Source organism: Stenella coeruleoalba (genome assembly GCF_951394435.1).
Source record: "Stenella coeruleoalba genome assembly, chromosome: 6".
Classification (NCBI taxonomy): Eukaryota; Metazoa; Chordata; class Mammalia; order Artiodactyla; family Delphinidae; genus Stenella; species Stenella coeruleoalba.
The window spans coordinates 108,569,160-108,587,205 of NC_137151.1; the positions used below are offsets into that span (position 1 = coordinate 108,569,160).

The 18,046-nt window shown below is 55.3% G+C and overlaps 1 protein-coding gene across 8 annotated transcripts in view; it reads right to left on the bottom strand.

Moving 5' to 3' along the window:
* TNS1 (tensin 1) overlaps nucleotides 1-18,046 on the bottom strand; it is a 230,782-nt gene that overhangs the window by 108,114 nt on the left and 104,622 nt on the right. For all 8 annotated transcript variants that reach the window (XM_079924151.1, XM_079924152.1, XM_079924144.1 and 5 more), the window contains one exon: nucleotides 8,318-8,359. In XM_079924151.1, the coding sequence (XP_079780277.1) occupies nucleotides 8,318-8,359 (42 nt within the window). The remainder of the gene's footprint in view (nucleotides 1-8,317; nucleotides 8,360-18,046) is intronic.

Consider the following 18,046-nt stretch of genomic DNA (forward strand, 5'->3'; position numbering starts at 1 on the left):
CAACTGCCCTCCCGTTGGGAACAAGCTTTCTGCGGCTTAAAGACTAATTGTCTCAGGTCCTCAGGAGGAAAAGGTTTCTTCAATGCACTTCCAGAGGAAGAGGAGGAAACGGGCTGCAATAGGAGAGACTGGGACCAGACATCAGAGAGAACTTCCTGAATGTGAGGGGCTGTGAACCACAGTGTGGATAAGGGAAGCTGCACATCCTTTCCTCAAGTTTTGGGAGGTTTTTTTTTCCAAAAAAAGACATGCATGCCCTCTCCATGCGTTTACCCACCCCCAGCAGTGTGGGCCTGAGGGGGGGCCGGTCTGCAGAGGCCGAGGTGGCTGGGATGACTGCCTGGAGGTTCACGCAGCAGGACATTTCGGCGGCCTGCAGGGAGGGTGAGCTGGGAAAAAAATGTATCTGTGGGCTGCTGTTTTGGAGGAAGGAAAAGGCAGAGGGCCATAGCGGGTGGGGGGAGGTGCCCAAGCCCTGGACTGGGGGGAGGGGGGCGCAGAATGCGGACTCAGCCTCCAGAGGAACATTCCGTCCAGAAATTCCTCACACCCTCCCTCCTTCCACCCCTCCAGCTCTCTCCACTCTTGCCCCCTGGGAGGCCTGGAATCCGGGCAGTTTTTCAGGACAAAAAGACCCCATGACATCACATCTACTGCCACTGGACAGACAGACTGTGAGGTCAGGGCCGGTGCTGCCGGCCTGTCAAGAGGGGAAGGGAGCTGGCAAAGGAGGCGGGGGGGGGGGGGGGGGGGGGTGGGCTGGGATGTCCTCAGCCCCAGCACCCAGAGCACGATATTCTAGGCTCACTCGTTCTCAAAATAGAACCCGAAGCAGATGAAGAGAGGGAACCTTCATCTGAAAGCCAAAGGGAAGGGCAGGGAAGCACCATTAACAGGGCACTTAGAGGGGGCGTGGCTGGGAGGGCACATAGCAGACCCCACAGCCAGTCGGGGGACCAGCACCTTGGTAACAGCAAAAACACACAGCAGAGGCAGCAGGGAAGCACTGAGTGGAAACGTGGAAAAACTGAGTTTCCGGGGAGGTTGGCGAGCTCCACGTGGGCGCAGGTCAGCTCCTTGCCCCATGTTATTTCCCAGCATCCCCGGAAGGGAAAGCTTCAACACGGAGCGCAAGGGGCTCGAGAGAGGGCTCCGGCAGCCCAGGTCCCGTGAGTGTTTGGGGGAAGTCGCTCCAGGGGCCACATCCTCTCCCAGGCAGGCCAAGGCCACCAGAGTAAAAGAACAGGCTGGATGTGATTAAATGGAACATGACGCCTGATTTTCCCTGCACCCCCAGGGAGGGGACTGGGCAAGCCCACTCCTGTCCTCAGGGCCCCCCACAATTCACCCTGAGGGACCCAGCACCCGACTCCAGGTTGCTGAGGCTAGGCAACTGCGGACTCCCTCCCTCACCCCACCCTGTCCTGCTGGAATATTTCTCACACCCTCCTGCCAGGCTCCCCTCCCCGAGGATGCTGTTCTCCTCCCTCTCTGCCGGGGCACTCAGAGTCTGTGCCTCCCCAGGCCCTTCCTCCACGCCCCTCTGACCGCCCTTGCACAAATCCTCCACCCCATGCTGAGCACCTGCACCGGCCTCGTGTCTGGTCTACCCAGCCCTCCTCCTGGCAGCCGCCTCTCCAGCGAGCCACACCCACCGCTGGCAGCAGACTCCCACTCTCAAAGCCTGCTTTGGGCCACTTCCCCACTCAAGGACCCACAATGGCCCTTAGTGTTTGGCTCGTCAAGTTCAAGTTCCCCAACCTGGCTTCTGGATTCCTCCCTTATCTGGCCGCCTCTTCCTCAGGTAGACTCCACTGCCTTCCCCCCTCCCCTACCTGCAGACTCTGCTCCCATCTCATCACTCCCCACCACCATGCCACACTACTCCCGCCTCCATTCCCACACTCAGGCCCTTCCCACAGGCACCCCAGCCAGGCCCACCAAGGTGATACAAGATTGCCTGGCCCCTCATACCCCCAGCGAGGGCACTGGATTTGCTGTGGCCCCCATCAGGCTTGGTCATTTGCACCAAGGCCCTACCCCTTCTCTGTTCCAGCCCTGCCACCTTCTGGAAGGCCCTCTCTCCTTCCCTCCTCTCTTCCATTGGCTCAAATCTTAACCTGGACTTGGAACAGCAGGCAGACTTCCTCAACCAGCGCAGCACAGACGGACTGCAGCCCACCCTGGGCCCCAAAGCCGCCTCCAGTCAGAACCCCCGAGGAGGGCACTAATTCATTTCCACCGTAGGGTTCTCTCTCTCTCTCCCACACTGAGCAGGGTCCCTGGAGGGCAGGGCCCTTCACCCAACTGGGGCCTCTCCCAGTGGGGGTCAAAGGGGAGGTGGTAAGCACATTCATAGATGCCTTGACCTTCGGGGACCATGTCCCTTCTCAGCCCAGCTTAAGGGCGGGACCTCAGTGGACCCTGAGGACTTCTACCTAAGCTTCCCCCAGGGAGGGAAACTCCCAACTGCACCCTAATAGGCATCAGTGAGTATGTGTTCCAGTGACAGCAACTCCCTTAGACAGCCCCAATGGGCCTTTTTAGGTGTTAGAAAGCTCTTCTTTACATCCAAGTCTCCCCCTCTTTATGAGACCCTCCACCTACGAGGGTCTACTTCGGAGAGCAACAGAAAGGAAGCCAGCTTGTCCTTCAAGACGCTCTCTCTCCCATTCTGCACCGGCCCGTGTTCTCCCTCTCCAGACTAAGCAGTCTAGGTGGTGCACAAACTGGATTTCCAACCTCCCTCATCGCTCTTGGAATCAAGACTCTCTCGGGCTCATTTCTCCTGGCATTGTTCCATTTTCCAGAATCTCCCAAAGATGCCCACCCATGGCCACCTCAGTGCCCTCGGATGAAATGCATCAGGGCTGGGAGTTTGAATGAACTAAAGCAACTTTTGGCCACTCTCCCTGATGGAGAGCCAGATGGCAGCGCCAGGCTGCGGGGCTCCACGTGCTTCTCTGCTGCCTTCTCTTCTTCCATGAGGCAGCGTGACGGCTCCTCGCCCCAGGGGCACCTTGAGAAAGTCATTTGAAAATCTCAGGACCACCACCTCACAACCATTAGGATGGCTACTATAAAAAAAAAGGAAAAAAGAAAAGAAAAAGAAGAGGAGAGGAGAGAAGACAAGACAAGAGAAAAGAAGAGCGTTTTCGCAAAGATGTGGAGAAATTAGAACCTCTGTGCGCTACTGGTGGGAATATAAGATGGTACAGCCGCTGTGGGAAACAGTATGTTCCTCCAAAAAAATCAAAAACAGAATTACTATATAATCCAGCAGTTCAACTTTTGAGTATATATGCAAAGTAACTGAAAGCAGGGACTCGAAGAGATATTTACACACCCATGTTCACAGCAGCATCATTCACAGTAACTAAAACACGGAAATAACCCAGGTGTCCATTGACAGATGAATGAATCCGTAAAATGTGGTATATACACACATTGGAATATTATTCAGCCTTAAAAAGGAAGGACATTCTGACACATGCTACAACGTGGGTGAACCTTGAGGACTTTATGCTAGGTGTAATAAGACAGTCACAAAAGGACAAATATTGTATGAATCCACTTACATGAGGTACTTGAGTAGTCAGATGCACAGAGACAGAAAGTAGAATGGTGGTTAGCAGGGACTGGGGAGTTACTATTTAATGGGTGCAGAGTTTTTCGTTTTACAAGATGAAAAGCCTTCTGGAGGTGGATGGTGGTGGTCGCTGTGCAATGAAATGGATGTATTTAATCCACTGACTGTGCACTCAAAAATGGTTAAGATGGTAATTTTTATGTTATGTGTATTTTACCATAATTTTTGAAATGAATTAGAGCAAAAAAAAAAAATCCCAGGGCCTCAGTCTCCTCTGCTGGGAAAGAGCAGGATTTGACTAGATGGCCTCCAGTCCTCTCACCCCTATGGCTCTGTACCTACTGCATCTCCCCCTGCCTTCCAGCAGCCCCGGCGCTCAGCAGAAAGGAACCTTGCAGCCCCAGCATGAGAACAGTCCTGGCACAAGGCAGGCGTTCAGGAGATGTTTGTTGGTAGGATGGATGGCAGGTAGGTGGATGGATAGACCTGCCCCTAAATCCCAGGCCCGCTGGCAAATGGAGAAGCTAGCTCATGGCTGGCACTGTTTAGAAGAAGAAATCCAGGAGCAGCCCACTTGGCAATATCGGTTATTTACATCAGCAGCAAGTACTGAGGGTCTCGGGGAGAAAGCAGGCCCAGGAATCCAAAACCCCAGTCTTGATCCCAGCCCTTGCCACCGCTGCATGGCTGTGCATCAGTCCACTGGCCTTTCTGAGCCCCACTCTGCTCCTCTCCCCAGGAAGGGCTCACACCTGTCCAGACCTCCACACAAGTCACTGTGGGCTCGGGTTGGCCCGGTGTCAGCGTAAGGGTTCTGAAAACTGCAGCTGCTGTGCAAGCCAGTCACGTTTGTCATTATTATGGTTACGAGTGTGGACCATGCTGAAATCCCAGCGCCCCCTTCACATAGCTCTGTGGCCTTAGGCCTCATCTGTGTTCCTCATCTGAGACATTGGGATAATCACAGCACCTCCCTCACTGCATTACTGTGAAGGATAAATGAGTTTATTTTTGTACAGCTTTCACAGCAAAGGTCTGCAAAGAAAGTTCCACACAAGGGTTAACTTTTCGCTATTGCTCTGATTACTATTATAGATGAAACCAACCTGGCGTTCCCATCCCCCATCCACCTCCCCCACCGCAGACTCTCCACCCCACCTGCGACTCAATGGGTTTCGTTCCACAGGACATTTCAAGCATCTGCCACGGGGCTGGCCTGCGGACGAGAAGCAGTGCCCACACGGCTCTCCCCCCACCCCCAGGTCTCCTGGGTGCCAGGCCGTGCGTGCAGAAGGGCTCCTATCTGGCCCACCGGGGTGGCCCCTCCACTTGGCCATCACCCTTGGGAAATTCCGTTTGACTCTTATTTTTCAGAAGTTGAGAAAAGCTGCTTCAGCACTTTCCAAGGATCAGGAGTGTCCACGGCAAACACACCCTCACTCCTCTCCATCTCGCCCCCGCCGGTGGACCCCACAGCAGGGAGGTGACCCTAGGAGCCTTCTACCCAAGGCCTTGGGCAACATCTGTTAAGTAAGACGAAAACATGGGTTGAAGATTAAGCCACTCTGCCCTGGCTGGCAGGGCACAGAGGCTGGCAAAAATCCTAGGCCCAGGGATGAGTGGTCCCAATCCCAGGGGGGTAGGACTGAAGTAAGATGGGTGAGAAGGCCAGAGGGAGAGCTGGGGGCATGGAGAAAACTTGACAAACACACAGACACACAGTGTGAAGCAAGAGGGAAGGGGCGGGGAGGCCAGAGACCAGCCCTACAGAGGCTGAAGGCAGGCAGCAAAGGGAAAAGGAAGGAAAAATAAAACCCGCCCTTTCCTGCCCCTTGTGAACCTGCTCAAAGCACTCGCCTGCCTGCCTGCCTGCCTGCCTGCCTGCAGTGAGGAAACAGGTGCTGAGTGCTCTCTGGGGGAAGCCAAACTTTCTCCCGGCTTCCCCTGGGCCACTTTCCCTCCCCGGGGACAGCAGCAGTTTCCAGCTGGAGGCTGGCCCCCCTAATAGGCCCCCACGGCCCACCAGTAAGGGATAGAGGACAGCTGTCCTATTTATTGAGCACCTAATCTGTGCCGGGCATCTGGCTGAATGCCTTTCTTCCAGCCACTCCACAAACATGCATTGAGCACCTACTATGTGCCAGACAGTGGGGATACAGCAATGAACACAAAGGACAGAAGTCCCTTGTCATCATAGAGTTCACATGCTAAACATGGGGGGAGTCTTTTAAACAAGATAAGCAAGTAAGATGGTGACACATGCTGAGGGGCAAAGAAAGCAGGGAAGGGAGAGAGGGTTGCTGGGGGAAGGGAAATCTGACACTTGGGTAAAGACCTCAAGGAGGGAAAGAGCCTGGCAAGTATCTGCAGGAAAAGCTTTGCAAGTGCAAAGGCCCTGAGGCAGCATCTTCCTGGTATGTTCAAGGACCAGCAAGAAGGCCAGGTAGTTACAGCAGAGTGAGTGAACGAGGGAGTTTCTGAAGATGAGGTCAGAGAGGAAATCTGTCTATTGTGCAGGGTTGTGTAGACCCATGGAAGAACCTGGGCCTTTACTCCAAGTGGTGGGCAGCCACTTGGAGGATTCTGAATACAGATTAATTCAGTGCGTTAATTTGTTCCTTTCATTTTCCTCACAGCCTTATAAGGTAGGTACTATTACTAACTCCCAACCCGCAGAGGGGAAACTGAGGTCCAGAGAGGTTAAGCAATGTGTCCACAGCCACAGACCCGGGGCCTGGGGAGCCGGGATCCAGAGGGAGGTAGTGGAACTCCCTCGCTCTTTGACCACTGCTGGGAGGGGTCAGGTCCTGACTCAGGTGGGGAAACCTCTGGTGTCACAGGCATTCCACCAGCAGATGGCTGATTCAACCTCCGCGAAGATCAGAGCCCCCCTGCCCAGATGGGGCACGTCACAGAGATGGGAAGCTTCCACAGCCTGGCTCAGGCAGGAGTCCCTTCTGGTATCTGACTGCAATCCCTCCAGCCAGAATGCCAACCTATTCCCTCCTGTTCCAACCCCTGACCCTTCCTCGCCTAAACAAAGTTCACAAGACTCCCGGGGTCAGGCGTCTGGCTTATGCCTGGAGAGCCCTAAACCCCAGAGACCCCCAGACATACTAGACCAGCCAAGGACGTTCTGTTCTCAGCAGTGAAGTGGAAGTTGGGTTGAAATGATGAGACGTAGGCTCGCCACCCCACCCCTCCCCACCCGCCCCCGACGGTGTCCCTCCACAGTCCCAGAGGGATTTCTCCCTGGCAGTTCCAAACCAGGCCTGCACTCTGGCCTCATCCCCACAGCACCCCACTCCCACCCCCTGCTGTTGTCAGATGACCTTCAACTGAGCTCTGCGCGGATAATACTCCACATCTGGAGCGGCACAGCCAGGCAGTGCCGAGGCCCAGAAGGGTTTGAGCCCAGTGAGATTAGGAAAGAGGAGCCGATGCAAGGAAGGCAAAGAGCTAAGCAGAGCCTGGGCTGGGAGGGCAGAGAGCAGGGACACTGTTCTGGGTCCAAAGACAGCTAAGAGTCACAAGTACTTTTGCATACTTTTTTTTTTGCATACTTTATTTCATTCCATCGATGACCCTGAACGGTGGCGGGGGCGGGGGGGGGGCCGGGCGGTGGGGATATGTGTCAGCACAGAGAAAGCCTTTGGAGCATCCAGTGCAACCCCTCTCTTTGACGGAGAGGGAAACTGAGGTTCAGAAAGAGGGCAGGGACTGGCCCATTGTCATACGGCAAACAGGTGTTGGAGGAGAAAAGGCCAGGAGACCTGAGCGAGATTCCAGTATCCAAGCTGGATACCGCACGGGTGTGCAGATGCCTCCAACTGCCTGGGTCCTGCGGCACCCGTGCCGCCTCCCCCGGACTCCCACCCACATCAGTGTCACCACAGGCACCTCCACACCAGCCAGTCGGATGGTGGTGCCCACAGGGGCCCTCTGTGACGCACCCCACACGCAAACGCACACACAGGCACCTGCACACAGGCAGGCGCTTCCCTCTCCAGGCTCCAGGGCCCCGCCTGCCTCCTGCGCTGGGCTGGGGAGCAAGAGAGACCTCTGAAGGGAAGGAAGGCAGGGAGAGGGCAGGGAGGGACAAATTCCAAATCAGCCCAGCTGGGATCGGTCTGGAGCAGGCCTCTCTCCACAGCCCACAACTCACAGAAGTCCTGCCCCATCCATGCTTTTCCGGAAACCTGATTGGGGGAGAGAGGGAAGAGCGGGGGACGCGGAGAGAAGGCAGAAAAGCAGAGTCAGCGAAGGAGACTGGAGGTGGAACAGGCCACCTGAACGTGAGCAACTGCCCAGGTGTCTGGACTCTTGTGGGTCACGCCATCCTTCCCCCTGCCTCCAGCCAAACGGTACCTGACCAGGGACCGGGCGGGTGGAAGGAGACGCCATTCCCTGGTTCTGTAAGCCCCAGGACAACAGGCACCTGGCCAGGCCTAGAAACAGGCGAGATGTCCTTTTATGGGTTTTTCCAAGGACTTAAGTCTCAAGATTGAAATAGGAGGCCCCGCATCTCATGAAGTCATGAAAGGACCTCATGACTCACTTCCTCCCAGTTCAGCTTCGGCCTCGGGACATGGCCCCTTCCTCATCATTACCTAATGGCCCAGCACCCATGGGGGCTACCAGCATGCTTGGGTCTCAAGCAAGCTGCAGCGGGAGCTGAGGAAAGAGGGGAGGCGGGGCTGGCAGGACAGGGAATGGACTGTCACTCACCACCAGTTCATGGCTGGATGGAGGAACGCAGGGAGCAGCCACCTGTGGGAGGAACAGAGAAAGGGCAAGGTTAGCATCTTCATCCCCACAGAAAACCAGGGCCTCCTGAGACCATTCCGCTCCCCGCCGCCCCGTGCTGGACACCCCTTCCTTCAGTTCACGAACACCGACACTCTCCAGCGGGAGGACCGTGGAGCAACACGGAAAGCTGCTTAGGCAATAACGCTCAGCGGGTGGGGGAGCGGCAGAAGGCAAAAGTGAAAAGCAAGTCCCATTTTTTAAACTCCGTAAAAAAATACGCGGAAAAACTGGAGGTCAAAGCACCAGGGTTAAGGTAATAAGAATAATTTTTTTTTCTTTGCTCTATGTTGTAAATTTCCTACACTATGGTACAATTTGTTTTAATTTTTTCAAAAACTGTGTTTAAGACCTCCAGAAAAGGAAGAGTCACCTCCTCCATTCTCCCAAATGCCAAGGTACCTGACCCAAAGGTCACAGCTGCAGACAACTGGCAAAGTTTCCCAGACCGTGCAGGGAAACAGGCTGGGGAAGGGCCTGTCGACTCTTCCGAAGGCGGCCGCATCGCTAATAGATGTGGAAGGCCTTGCAGAGCGCAAGCACCCTCAGCGGGTGAGCTATGACTGTCATCGTCCTCGGCTTCTTCTCTAATGGGGGAGGGGGGTGGCCATGTGGCCTCAAGACAGAGGGAGAGGGCAGGGAGGGGGCTGGTCTGCTCGCTACCCTGAGATAACACTCCCTCCCCAGGGGCCGGGCAGCCAAACCACTACCCTGACAATTAGCAGGGGCCTTTATCAGAGACTCAATGTGTTCCTTTCTTCTAGCTGGGACACGTTTTTCTTGGAGCTCATACCTCAACCTTGGCTCCAATTCCTGACCCAAACACCAGGCAGGGGGCCCACAGAGGGGACGGCGGGGGAAGCTCTCCCCGCCGCCACCCCCCGCTCCGGGCATGAGGGTGTCTGGACATAAGCCGTGGATCGCCGAAGAGTGGGGGGCTGCCTCCTCAAACAGTAGGCAACCCGGGCCCCCGCCCCAGCCGACAGTCCGGGCTCTATGAACATGGCTGTTCACAGAGGCCTCACCCTCAGCTGGGCCCTTCCTTCACCTGACCCTGTTCTAGCATCTGACCAGCCCCAGAGATCACCCGGCTTGACATACCCGCCTAGAAGGGAACCATACCTGTGGGACAGCGTGCCCCGGGCTCTGGAAGGGGTGGAGAGGCTGGGAGTTAGCATCCCTGGGTTCTTGACCCGGCCACACCACAGGCTCCCTGCCTACCTCATTCTCCAGCAAAGAAGCCTGAGCTGAACCTCAGTACCTGTCACCCTGCACTCAGCATTACTCTAGGACTTGGGAGAATCACACATGAAGCCAAAAAAAAAGGAAGGAACAATATCTAACGTATATAATGCATACTGAATGTGCACAGGTATTATTATCGATGCCTTACCCACGTTAACTCATGCAATCCTTTCAACAACCCAATAAGGTAGGTACTATTATACCTCCGTTTGAGGTGCAGGGGGCACAGAGAAGTTAAACAACTTGTCCAAGGTCACACAGCTGATCAGTGGCCAAGGGTGGGGTGGAGGATGCCAGAAGAACAGGCCAGAAGGGCAGGAAAGTCCAGAGGCGGCTGCAGCCTTCAGGGCACCCTGCCCACCCGACAAGGTCTCAGCCACGGGGACACTGCTATCCCCTAGGCACCTTAAGGGCAGGAGTCCCGCATCCAGCAGTGGCCTCCTGCCTGTCTCCTCCTGCCCCCAGCCCCAAATCCCACTCTGAGGCTTGTGGGTTTCAACCTCATAGGGCCAGGCTCCCAGTGTCTCCTGTCCCTGCTCCTCCTATCACCCATGGGCCCTCAAGCCGGGGTGGGAGCGGGTCAATCCACAGAGCAACGCGCCCTGATCTGCTCCTTTCCTTGGAGCGAGAGCTGGGATGAGGCTGGGAACCTAGATGTGGGATCAGCTGCAAGAGGAGGGCATGCTGCCAGCGACCGCCACGGCCTCCCAGCCACGGGCCAGCCACGGGCCAGCGGCGTCCACCGCCACCGTCTCCACCTGCAATCCACGAGAGTGGGTGTCTAGTCTCCATTCGGGACTGGGACTTGGGGAAGTGAGAGAGGGCGTTACAGACACATTTTGAGGCAAGGGCAGGATGGACAGGTGTCCTCTGAGACAAGAGGGAGAGCTGCTACCCCAGCACCACCCCAAGGCGTGGAAAAAATGGGACCTGAGCCCAGGTCCCTTCCCTGTCCCCGCCGAGGACTGAGATCTGAGAGGCAGCTGAGGACCCCCAGTCCGAGGGCCTGATGCCTGGGTGCCCCTCGTGGCCTGCTGCCCCCCAGTGGCCTCCTCCACCCACCACCCACGGCTGTGCATTCCAGGACAGCTGGCCAGCCAGCCCACTAACTTTGTTGTGTGTTTCAGTGTTTCTTGTCTCTTTTTTTTTTTTTTTAAGCAGAGAAATGTTTCCTTAAAAGGCTCTCTCCTTCCCTCCGGCACCCTGGCCCCTGGCCACCCTCTCAGGAGCCTGGAATGTGCCAGGCAGAGCCAGGGCCCCCTGCCACTCTGGCCCGTGCCCTGTGGCCAGCAGTGACCGCTCCCACTGGCCCTGGGGACCCCAGCTAGGAAGCCTCCCTCCGCAGAGGGGGCAGACGCTGGGATGCCAACCATTTGCCTCCCCACGGCTGGCAGCGTAGGATTTCAGGGCTCAGGCCCAGGAAGTCGGCCTCAGGTAAGCCTCCTCCCGGGGTTTCTCTCCACTACGCATCAGCACCCAGGTCAGCCTTTCCACTCTGAAAACTATAACAGCAATAAAAGTAGCAGCAACATCAAATACTTCCATCGCACTTGCTACAGGGCAGGCCCTGTGCTTTGTACTTGGCGCAAATTAACTCACTCCATTCTCACAACCACCCTGAGCACCTGTTTTATGGATGGGGAGACCAAGGCATAGAGGTTAATCAACTGTCCAGCAGAGAAGGCAGGATGCAAACTCAGCAGTCTGGCTCCAGACAGAGATATGCTCCTGCCCTCTCTGCTGTGTCAACTCTCCTGTGAACACGAATTTCCACAGAGCCATACACAACAAGAGTGGTAACAGGAAGCTTATGGGATGTGCCTATGTGTCTGTTACTGTCCTAAGCCCTTTCCCTGGACTCATTTGATCCTAATAGAAAGTGTATGGGTTGGGACTTCCCTGGTGGTCCAGTGGTTAAGACTCCACACTCCCAATGCAGGGGGCCCGGGTTCGATCCCTGGTCAGGGAACTAGATCCCACATGCCGCAACTAAAAGATCCCGTGTGCGGCAACGAAGGTCCCGTGTGCTGCAACTAAGACTCGGCGCAGCCAAATAAGTAAATATATATTTTTAAAATGTATGGGTTATACATTTGGGTTATTACCTCCATTTCACAGAGGAAGAAACGAAGGCACAGAAAGGGTAACAACATGCCCAAGGCCACTGCAGCAGAACAGTGCGGCTCCGTAATTAGAGAGCCGGGGATGCCGGGATGTGAGTGTTAACAGGCCCGATCGAGGCCAATGCCTGGCATTTAGCAGCCCCCCACTACTAATATTTTCTGAATTTCAAAGGTCCCCAGGCACAGTGCCAACAACAGGGCACAGCCTTGGAGACTCCCCCAGGACAGGAGGGTCTAAAGCACCAGTCAGCAGGCAGCCCAAGCAAAGAGCTCTCTGCACAGCCTGGTCCCTGTCCTTCTCCCCACCATCATTCTGTGCCCATCCCCCTCGTCCAGGACCCAAAGCCACACGCAAGGGGTAGGTTCCTCTCAGTCCTTGGGACACACCTGGCTCTGTTCTTCACCAGGGGCTCTGTTTATACTGTTCCCTCTGCCCGGATGTTCTTAGCCCAGCTCTCTGCATAGCTGGGTCCTTCCTCTCCTTCTGGCTTTGGCTTAAATGCCACCACCCCAGAGAGAGGCCCTCTCTGACTCCCTTAAGTTACACACACACACACACACACACACACACACACACACACACACACACACACACACACACAGAGAGAGAGAGAGAGAGAGAGAGAGAGATTACACAGAGATATTCTCTCTCCTGAACTCCTATGTCTTCCTTCACAGAACTAATTACAATTTGTAATAATAGATGTGTTTATTTTCTTGTCTATAATCTGTTTCCCCCTCTAGAAATCAAATGCCATGAGGGCAGGGAGCATGTCTTGTTCATCACGCTGCTCCCAGCACACAGTAGGTACACACAAAAGATTTGTGGAAAGATGAAAGAAACTCAAGTTCTGAGGAAAGGAAGCACCTGTCACCACCAGTGGTAAAATCACTGCCATTAGTTAAGCACCTGCTATGAGCAGGGGAGTTAATCCTACCATATGCCTATGTCTCTGAGACCCTCCAACACTGCAGAGTCAGTAATATTGCTCCCATTTTACAGGTGAAGAAATGGAGGCTCGAAGAGGTCATAACACTTATCCAGGGTCAATCAGCTGGCAAGGGGAGAGCTGTAGGTGAAAACCCAACCCGCCTCCCACTGCCCCCATCACCTCACTACCTGATGAGTGGCAGGGCCTGGTCCCCAACTGGGTGACACTCCCATCCTCCAGTCTCAGGATTGGTTACATGAAATCCCAGCCCTCCAGAGAGGCTTCCCACACCCACATCCACCTGGCCCCCAGGACTGGAGGACAGCCTTGGTCTCAGCCTAAACTAGAACCACTTGAGCCTCTGAATCGAGCATTTCATATAATCCTGAGCAGAAAAGGGTTTTTCCCCCTATGTCTTGCTAGTCCCTTTTTTTTAATGCACATAAAAATAAAATGCACATAACATAAAATTTACCATTTTAACCATTTCTAAGTGTAACTCAGTGGCACTGTATAACAATACTGTATAATCATCTCCACTATCCATTTCCAGAACATTTTAATTATCCCAAACAGAAACCCGACACCCATTAAACAATAATTCCCCTATCTCCCCTAATAACCTCTAATCGACTTTCTGTCTCTATGAATATGCCTATTCTAGGTATCTCATACAAAAGGAATCATACAATATTTGCCTTTTTGTCTCTGGCTTTTTTCGCTAAATGTTATGAGCTGAATTGTATACTCCAAAATTCTTGTGTTGACGTCCTAACCCCCAATACCTCAGAATACGACTGAATACAACACTTGGGTTGTTTCCAGAGAAGTTCTTGCTGACACCTGCTACACGTCACTGTCCCAACAACTGCAGGCACCCACCTCGAATGACACCAGAAGACACATGGAAAGGAAGGAAACTGGGGTTTTCAGAGCACCCACTCTTGGCCTATAAAGAGGTAACTAAGTTAAAATGAGGCCATTAAGGTGGGCCCTAATCCAATATGACTGGTGTCCTTACAAAAAGAGATCAGGACCCACAGAGAGTCACTAGGGGTACACGCACAAAGGGAGGACCCTGTGAGGACACAAGGAGGAGGTGGCCGTCTACAAGCCAAGGAGAGAGACCTCAGAGGAAACCAAACCTGCCAGCACCTTGATCTTGGACCTCCAGCCTCCAGAATTGTGAGAAAATTAATTTCTGTTGTTTAAAGCACTGAGTGTGTGGTATTTTGTTATGGTAGACCCAGCAAACTAACACGCTTGGCATAATGTTTTCAAGACTCATTCATGTTGTAGCATGTATCAGAGTTGCATTGCATTTTGAGGCTGAATACTATTCCATCATATGAATATACCACATTGTGTTTATCCATCCATCTGTGGATGGACACTTGGGCTGTTTCCAGAGAAGTCCTTGCTGACACCTGCTACACGTCCCTGTCCCAACAACTCCAGGCACCCACCTCGAATGACACCAGAAGATACGTGGAAAGGAAGGAAACTGGGGTTTGCAGAGCACCCACTCTTGGCCACTGAGCTGGCTGCTTTATATACGTTATTTTATTTAATCTTGTTGACAAGTTTTTGAGGTAAATAGGCTCAGAGAATTTAAGCAACTTGCCCAAAGCCGAACAGCTAGAAGTAGTAGTATTGGCAGAAGTATAAACGGTAGTTGCCAAAGTTTTCTGCACACTCACTGTGTGCCTGGCACGGTTCTAAGCCCTTGTGTACATTATCCCTTCACCCTTCACGACCCCCTTGAGGTAGGTTATTAGCATCCTCATCTTACAGGATCTCAGGCAGCCCTTCAACAATCCTGTGAGATCCAAGATGACACATCTAGCAAGTGACAGTGCCAGGACTGATACCCGAATCAGCCTGACTCCAATACCTGCTCTTCCCAGCACGCCACACTGTCCCCATGGCCGGGTGAGGCCCCCACTTGTGAGAGCACAGAGAGAGCTCGGGGGGCCCAGGCAGGCTCCACGGAGGAGGGCGTACCCGAGCTAGTCCTCCAGGATGCCTTGCTTCTGTTTGTCTACTGTGTGTCTCACCGACTCCCCCGCAAGCCCCATGAGGGCAGGAAGCACATGGGTCATTTGCATCGAGAAGCTCTGCGGCTCTGCTCAGAGCCTGGAGCTCACTAGGTCCATGGATAAGGTTTTGAAGGTGGAGATGGGAAAAGGGCTTTTCAGGTGGAAATAACCACACAAACAAGGCATGGAGGTGGGAAGGCTTTCCATGTCAAAAGAATCCCCTTTGGCTGGGACACAGAGTGGGGGAAGGGAAGAGACAGCACCGAGGGGCACGTGTTAGGAGATGAGGGAGGCAGACTGGCCAAAAAGTCTCTTTCCAGGCTGGACGATGGGCAACTCTGAATGCCCAGCAGAGGAGTTAAGACTTTTAGCTGCCAGCACTGGGGAGCCACTGAAGGTGCCTGAGTAGGAGAGGGACCAGGGGGAGGTGAAGGACGGGGAGCTTAAGGCAAGCAGGAGATGTACAGTAACACTAATAGTAATGGGGGAAGGAGCAAGGGGGGAAGAGCCCCAAAGCCTAGAGACAAGGGGCCATCAGGCACCCTGAAACCTGCAGGTCCTCATCCCCACCTCATTTGAACCGACGCTCCCTCCAACCTCTACTTCTCTCCCCCACCCAAAACATGGGAGGACACCACTCCCCTTCCTGCCCTTCACAGAGCCAGGGATCCTGCCCTCAGCTCTGTCTGCTGCTCGCCCTCTGGGACCCACTTGAGGAACCTGTAACCAGGACGGCAGCCATCCTCTGAGCCCTGGCCACTCAGGAGACACCAGAGGGGTCAAGAATGATGGAGACAATGATCCCAGGGGGATCCAGCCCGCATGCCCCATGACTGAGGACACAGACGACTCCCCGTCTGTGGACAGCCCAGCACCTCAGAGGTCACATTATGAGTCCAGTAGGCTCTATCAAGAAAGACCCAGTCGGCCCCTGCCAGCGAGGCAAGGGCAGGCTGGGAGGCCCAGCCTAGTGGACCAGGGCGTGGCTTGGAAGCCGGGGTGAGCAGTGCACCCCTCCAGGACCTGAGGGTGCTCACGGTCAGGCAGCTACGAAATGCCCTGGCCATGGGGGTGGGGGGCGGGGACTGGGCCAGTACAAGGCCCGGGGTGAAAGGGGCAGAGTCACAGCATGGCTTGAAGACACTGGCCTCCCAGACTGAGCCTCAAGCCCTGGGCAGGGGGGTCCCGGGGAGGAAGGGGCCACTGGCCCGGCTCTATCTCCTCCCCAGGCCTGCGCCCTCCCCTCCAGGCCACCCATCCTCACCAGAGCTTGGTCCCGACCTGCTCGGCTGTTTCCTTCCCTTATATAGAGTTCTGCTCGGGACCGGGAAAGGAACTGCGTCAAGTTCCTGGAGGCAAGAAGGGGCCTGTTCCCAGGGACACCTAGAGCTGAGGGGCGGGGAGCCATGCCCCAGCCCAGAGTCCCCTCCGGGGCCAGGGAGCCAGCCAGGGGCAAGGAGGGGGCCTGGCCCTTTCCCCAAAGCCAGCAGTCTCTGACTCAGAACCCAAGCAGACAAGACACAGGGATGACCCAGACAGCCGACGCTGGTCACTGCCCCCAGAGCCCCAGTCCCACCCCCTCCCCCAAATCCTCCTCTGCCAGGCTCCTCTTGGACCACTGACCCAATCAACCCGCCCCCACAGCTCCAGCAGCTCTCCGGTAGCCCAACCCTCCGTCTTATCTCGGGAGCCTTTCCTCAGGCCCCACTCACTGGCCGCCCCAGCTTCTGCCAGCCTCCAGGCCCTGTAACACACTCAAGATGAGGCTCTCCAGAGAGAGAAGTTTCTAGCCACACCCACACACAGCAGCCCTGACCTGCACAGCCCAACGCCATCCAAGGGGAAGGCCGGGTGTGCCTGACCCTCTTGAGCCCACTGGACTGTGATATTTCAGAGCAGATATTTCCCAAGAAGGTTCCGGCAGCAGCAAAGCAGGTGGGGCAGGCCTAGCAGCAGGCCCTGCCCTCTGCAGCCGGTCCCCTTCAGAGCTTACCCGAAGGATGGCATAAGATAGCACCCAGATCGCCGGATGCCTAGCTGGTGGCAGGACATCTTTTCTGAAGATCTGCCCGCCCTGGAACCCAAGCTGGGGCCCCAAGGGCCCAGCTCAGGGGCCACACTGGCCCACACCCAAAGTCAGTGACCCTGGGAGGGCTGAGGTTCCACGCCAGGCCAGACTTCTCATGAGCAGAAAATTAGAGAAGATGAGTCCAGCAAACAGGTACCAAGTGCCTCCTAGGCGCCAGGCCCTGGGAGCACAAGAGGGGAGCCAGGGGTCGGCAGTGACAAGCGTGGGGCATGCGGGGCCACAGGCACAGCTGGGCCCAGGGCTTGACACTGGTCAGCATCCTGCACTCACAGCCCTGTCCCCACTCTGCCTCCTCCTGGGCTCCCTCGTGGCTACTGACGACCACCCAACTTCCGGGCCACCCAAGGTTGTTCAGCCCGAACCTGAGGGTTGGCTGCACTCCTCCTACACCGCCCCCCAACCAAGCCTGGTCAACTCCTCCCCCCAAATATCTCTCCAAGCCACCCCCTCACCCCTAGTCTCTTTCATCGTGGAGATTCTTACAACGGCCTCCTGGCACAGGCCTCCCTGCCCTCAGTCCAGTCCTCTAAGCCACTCTCCGCTTGGCAGCCAGAGAACTATTTCTACAAGGCATCGCCGTTAATGCCACTCCTCTGCCTGAAGTCCTTCCATGGCTCCCGGCTCCATGGGATAAAGTCCAGATGCCCTAATATAGTCCTCACGGCCCTTCGAGACCTGGCTGTGTCTCTCTTTCCAGTCCCATTCCTCACCTCTCTGCCTCGAAGCCCGTGCTCCAGGCAGAGAACGCCACTGTCAAGTCTGTTTGGTTTTTTTCCATATGGTACACTGTGAGGGAGGGGTTACCAGCCCATTTTACAGATGGGGAAACGAGGTGCTGAGAGGTAATGTGCTTAGCCTGAGGTCATACAACCAGTAGGTAATGGAACCAGAGTTCCAACCTGGCAGCACCCCAAGCCTCAGCTCCGCCCAGGACCATAGCACCTTGCCCAGTCGGGGGTCAAAGGTAGAGATTCATGGGGGGCATAGCCTCTGAGGTGGGTGGGCCGGGGAGATGTCTGGGCCAGGGGTGGGGGTGGGGGGTGGCAGAAGAAGAGACCAAAGTGAAAAGAGGCTCTGAGCTGGGGTCAGGAGCAGAGGAGTGAGGTTACCGAGAGCAGTACAAGGGGATATAAGAAGACTGAGGAGAAATCAGCCACCACTGAGGGACCCAGCCTGGAGGACTCAGAGGAAGCAGGGCCTCTGTTATATAAGTGGAGGCACTG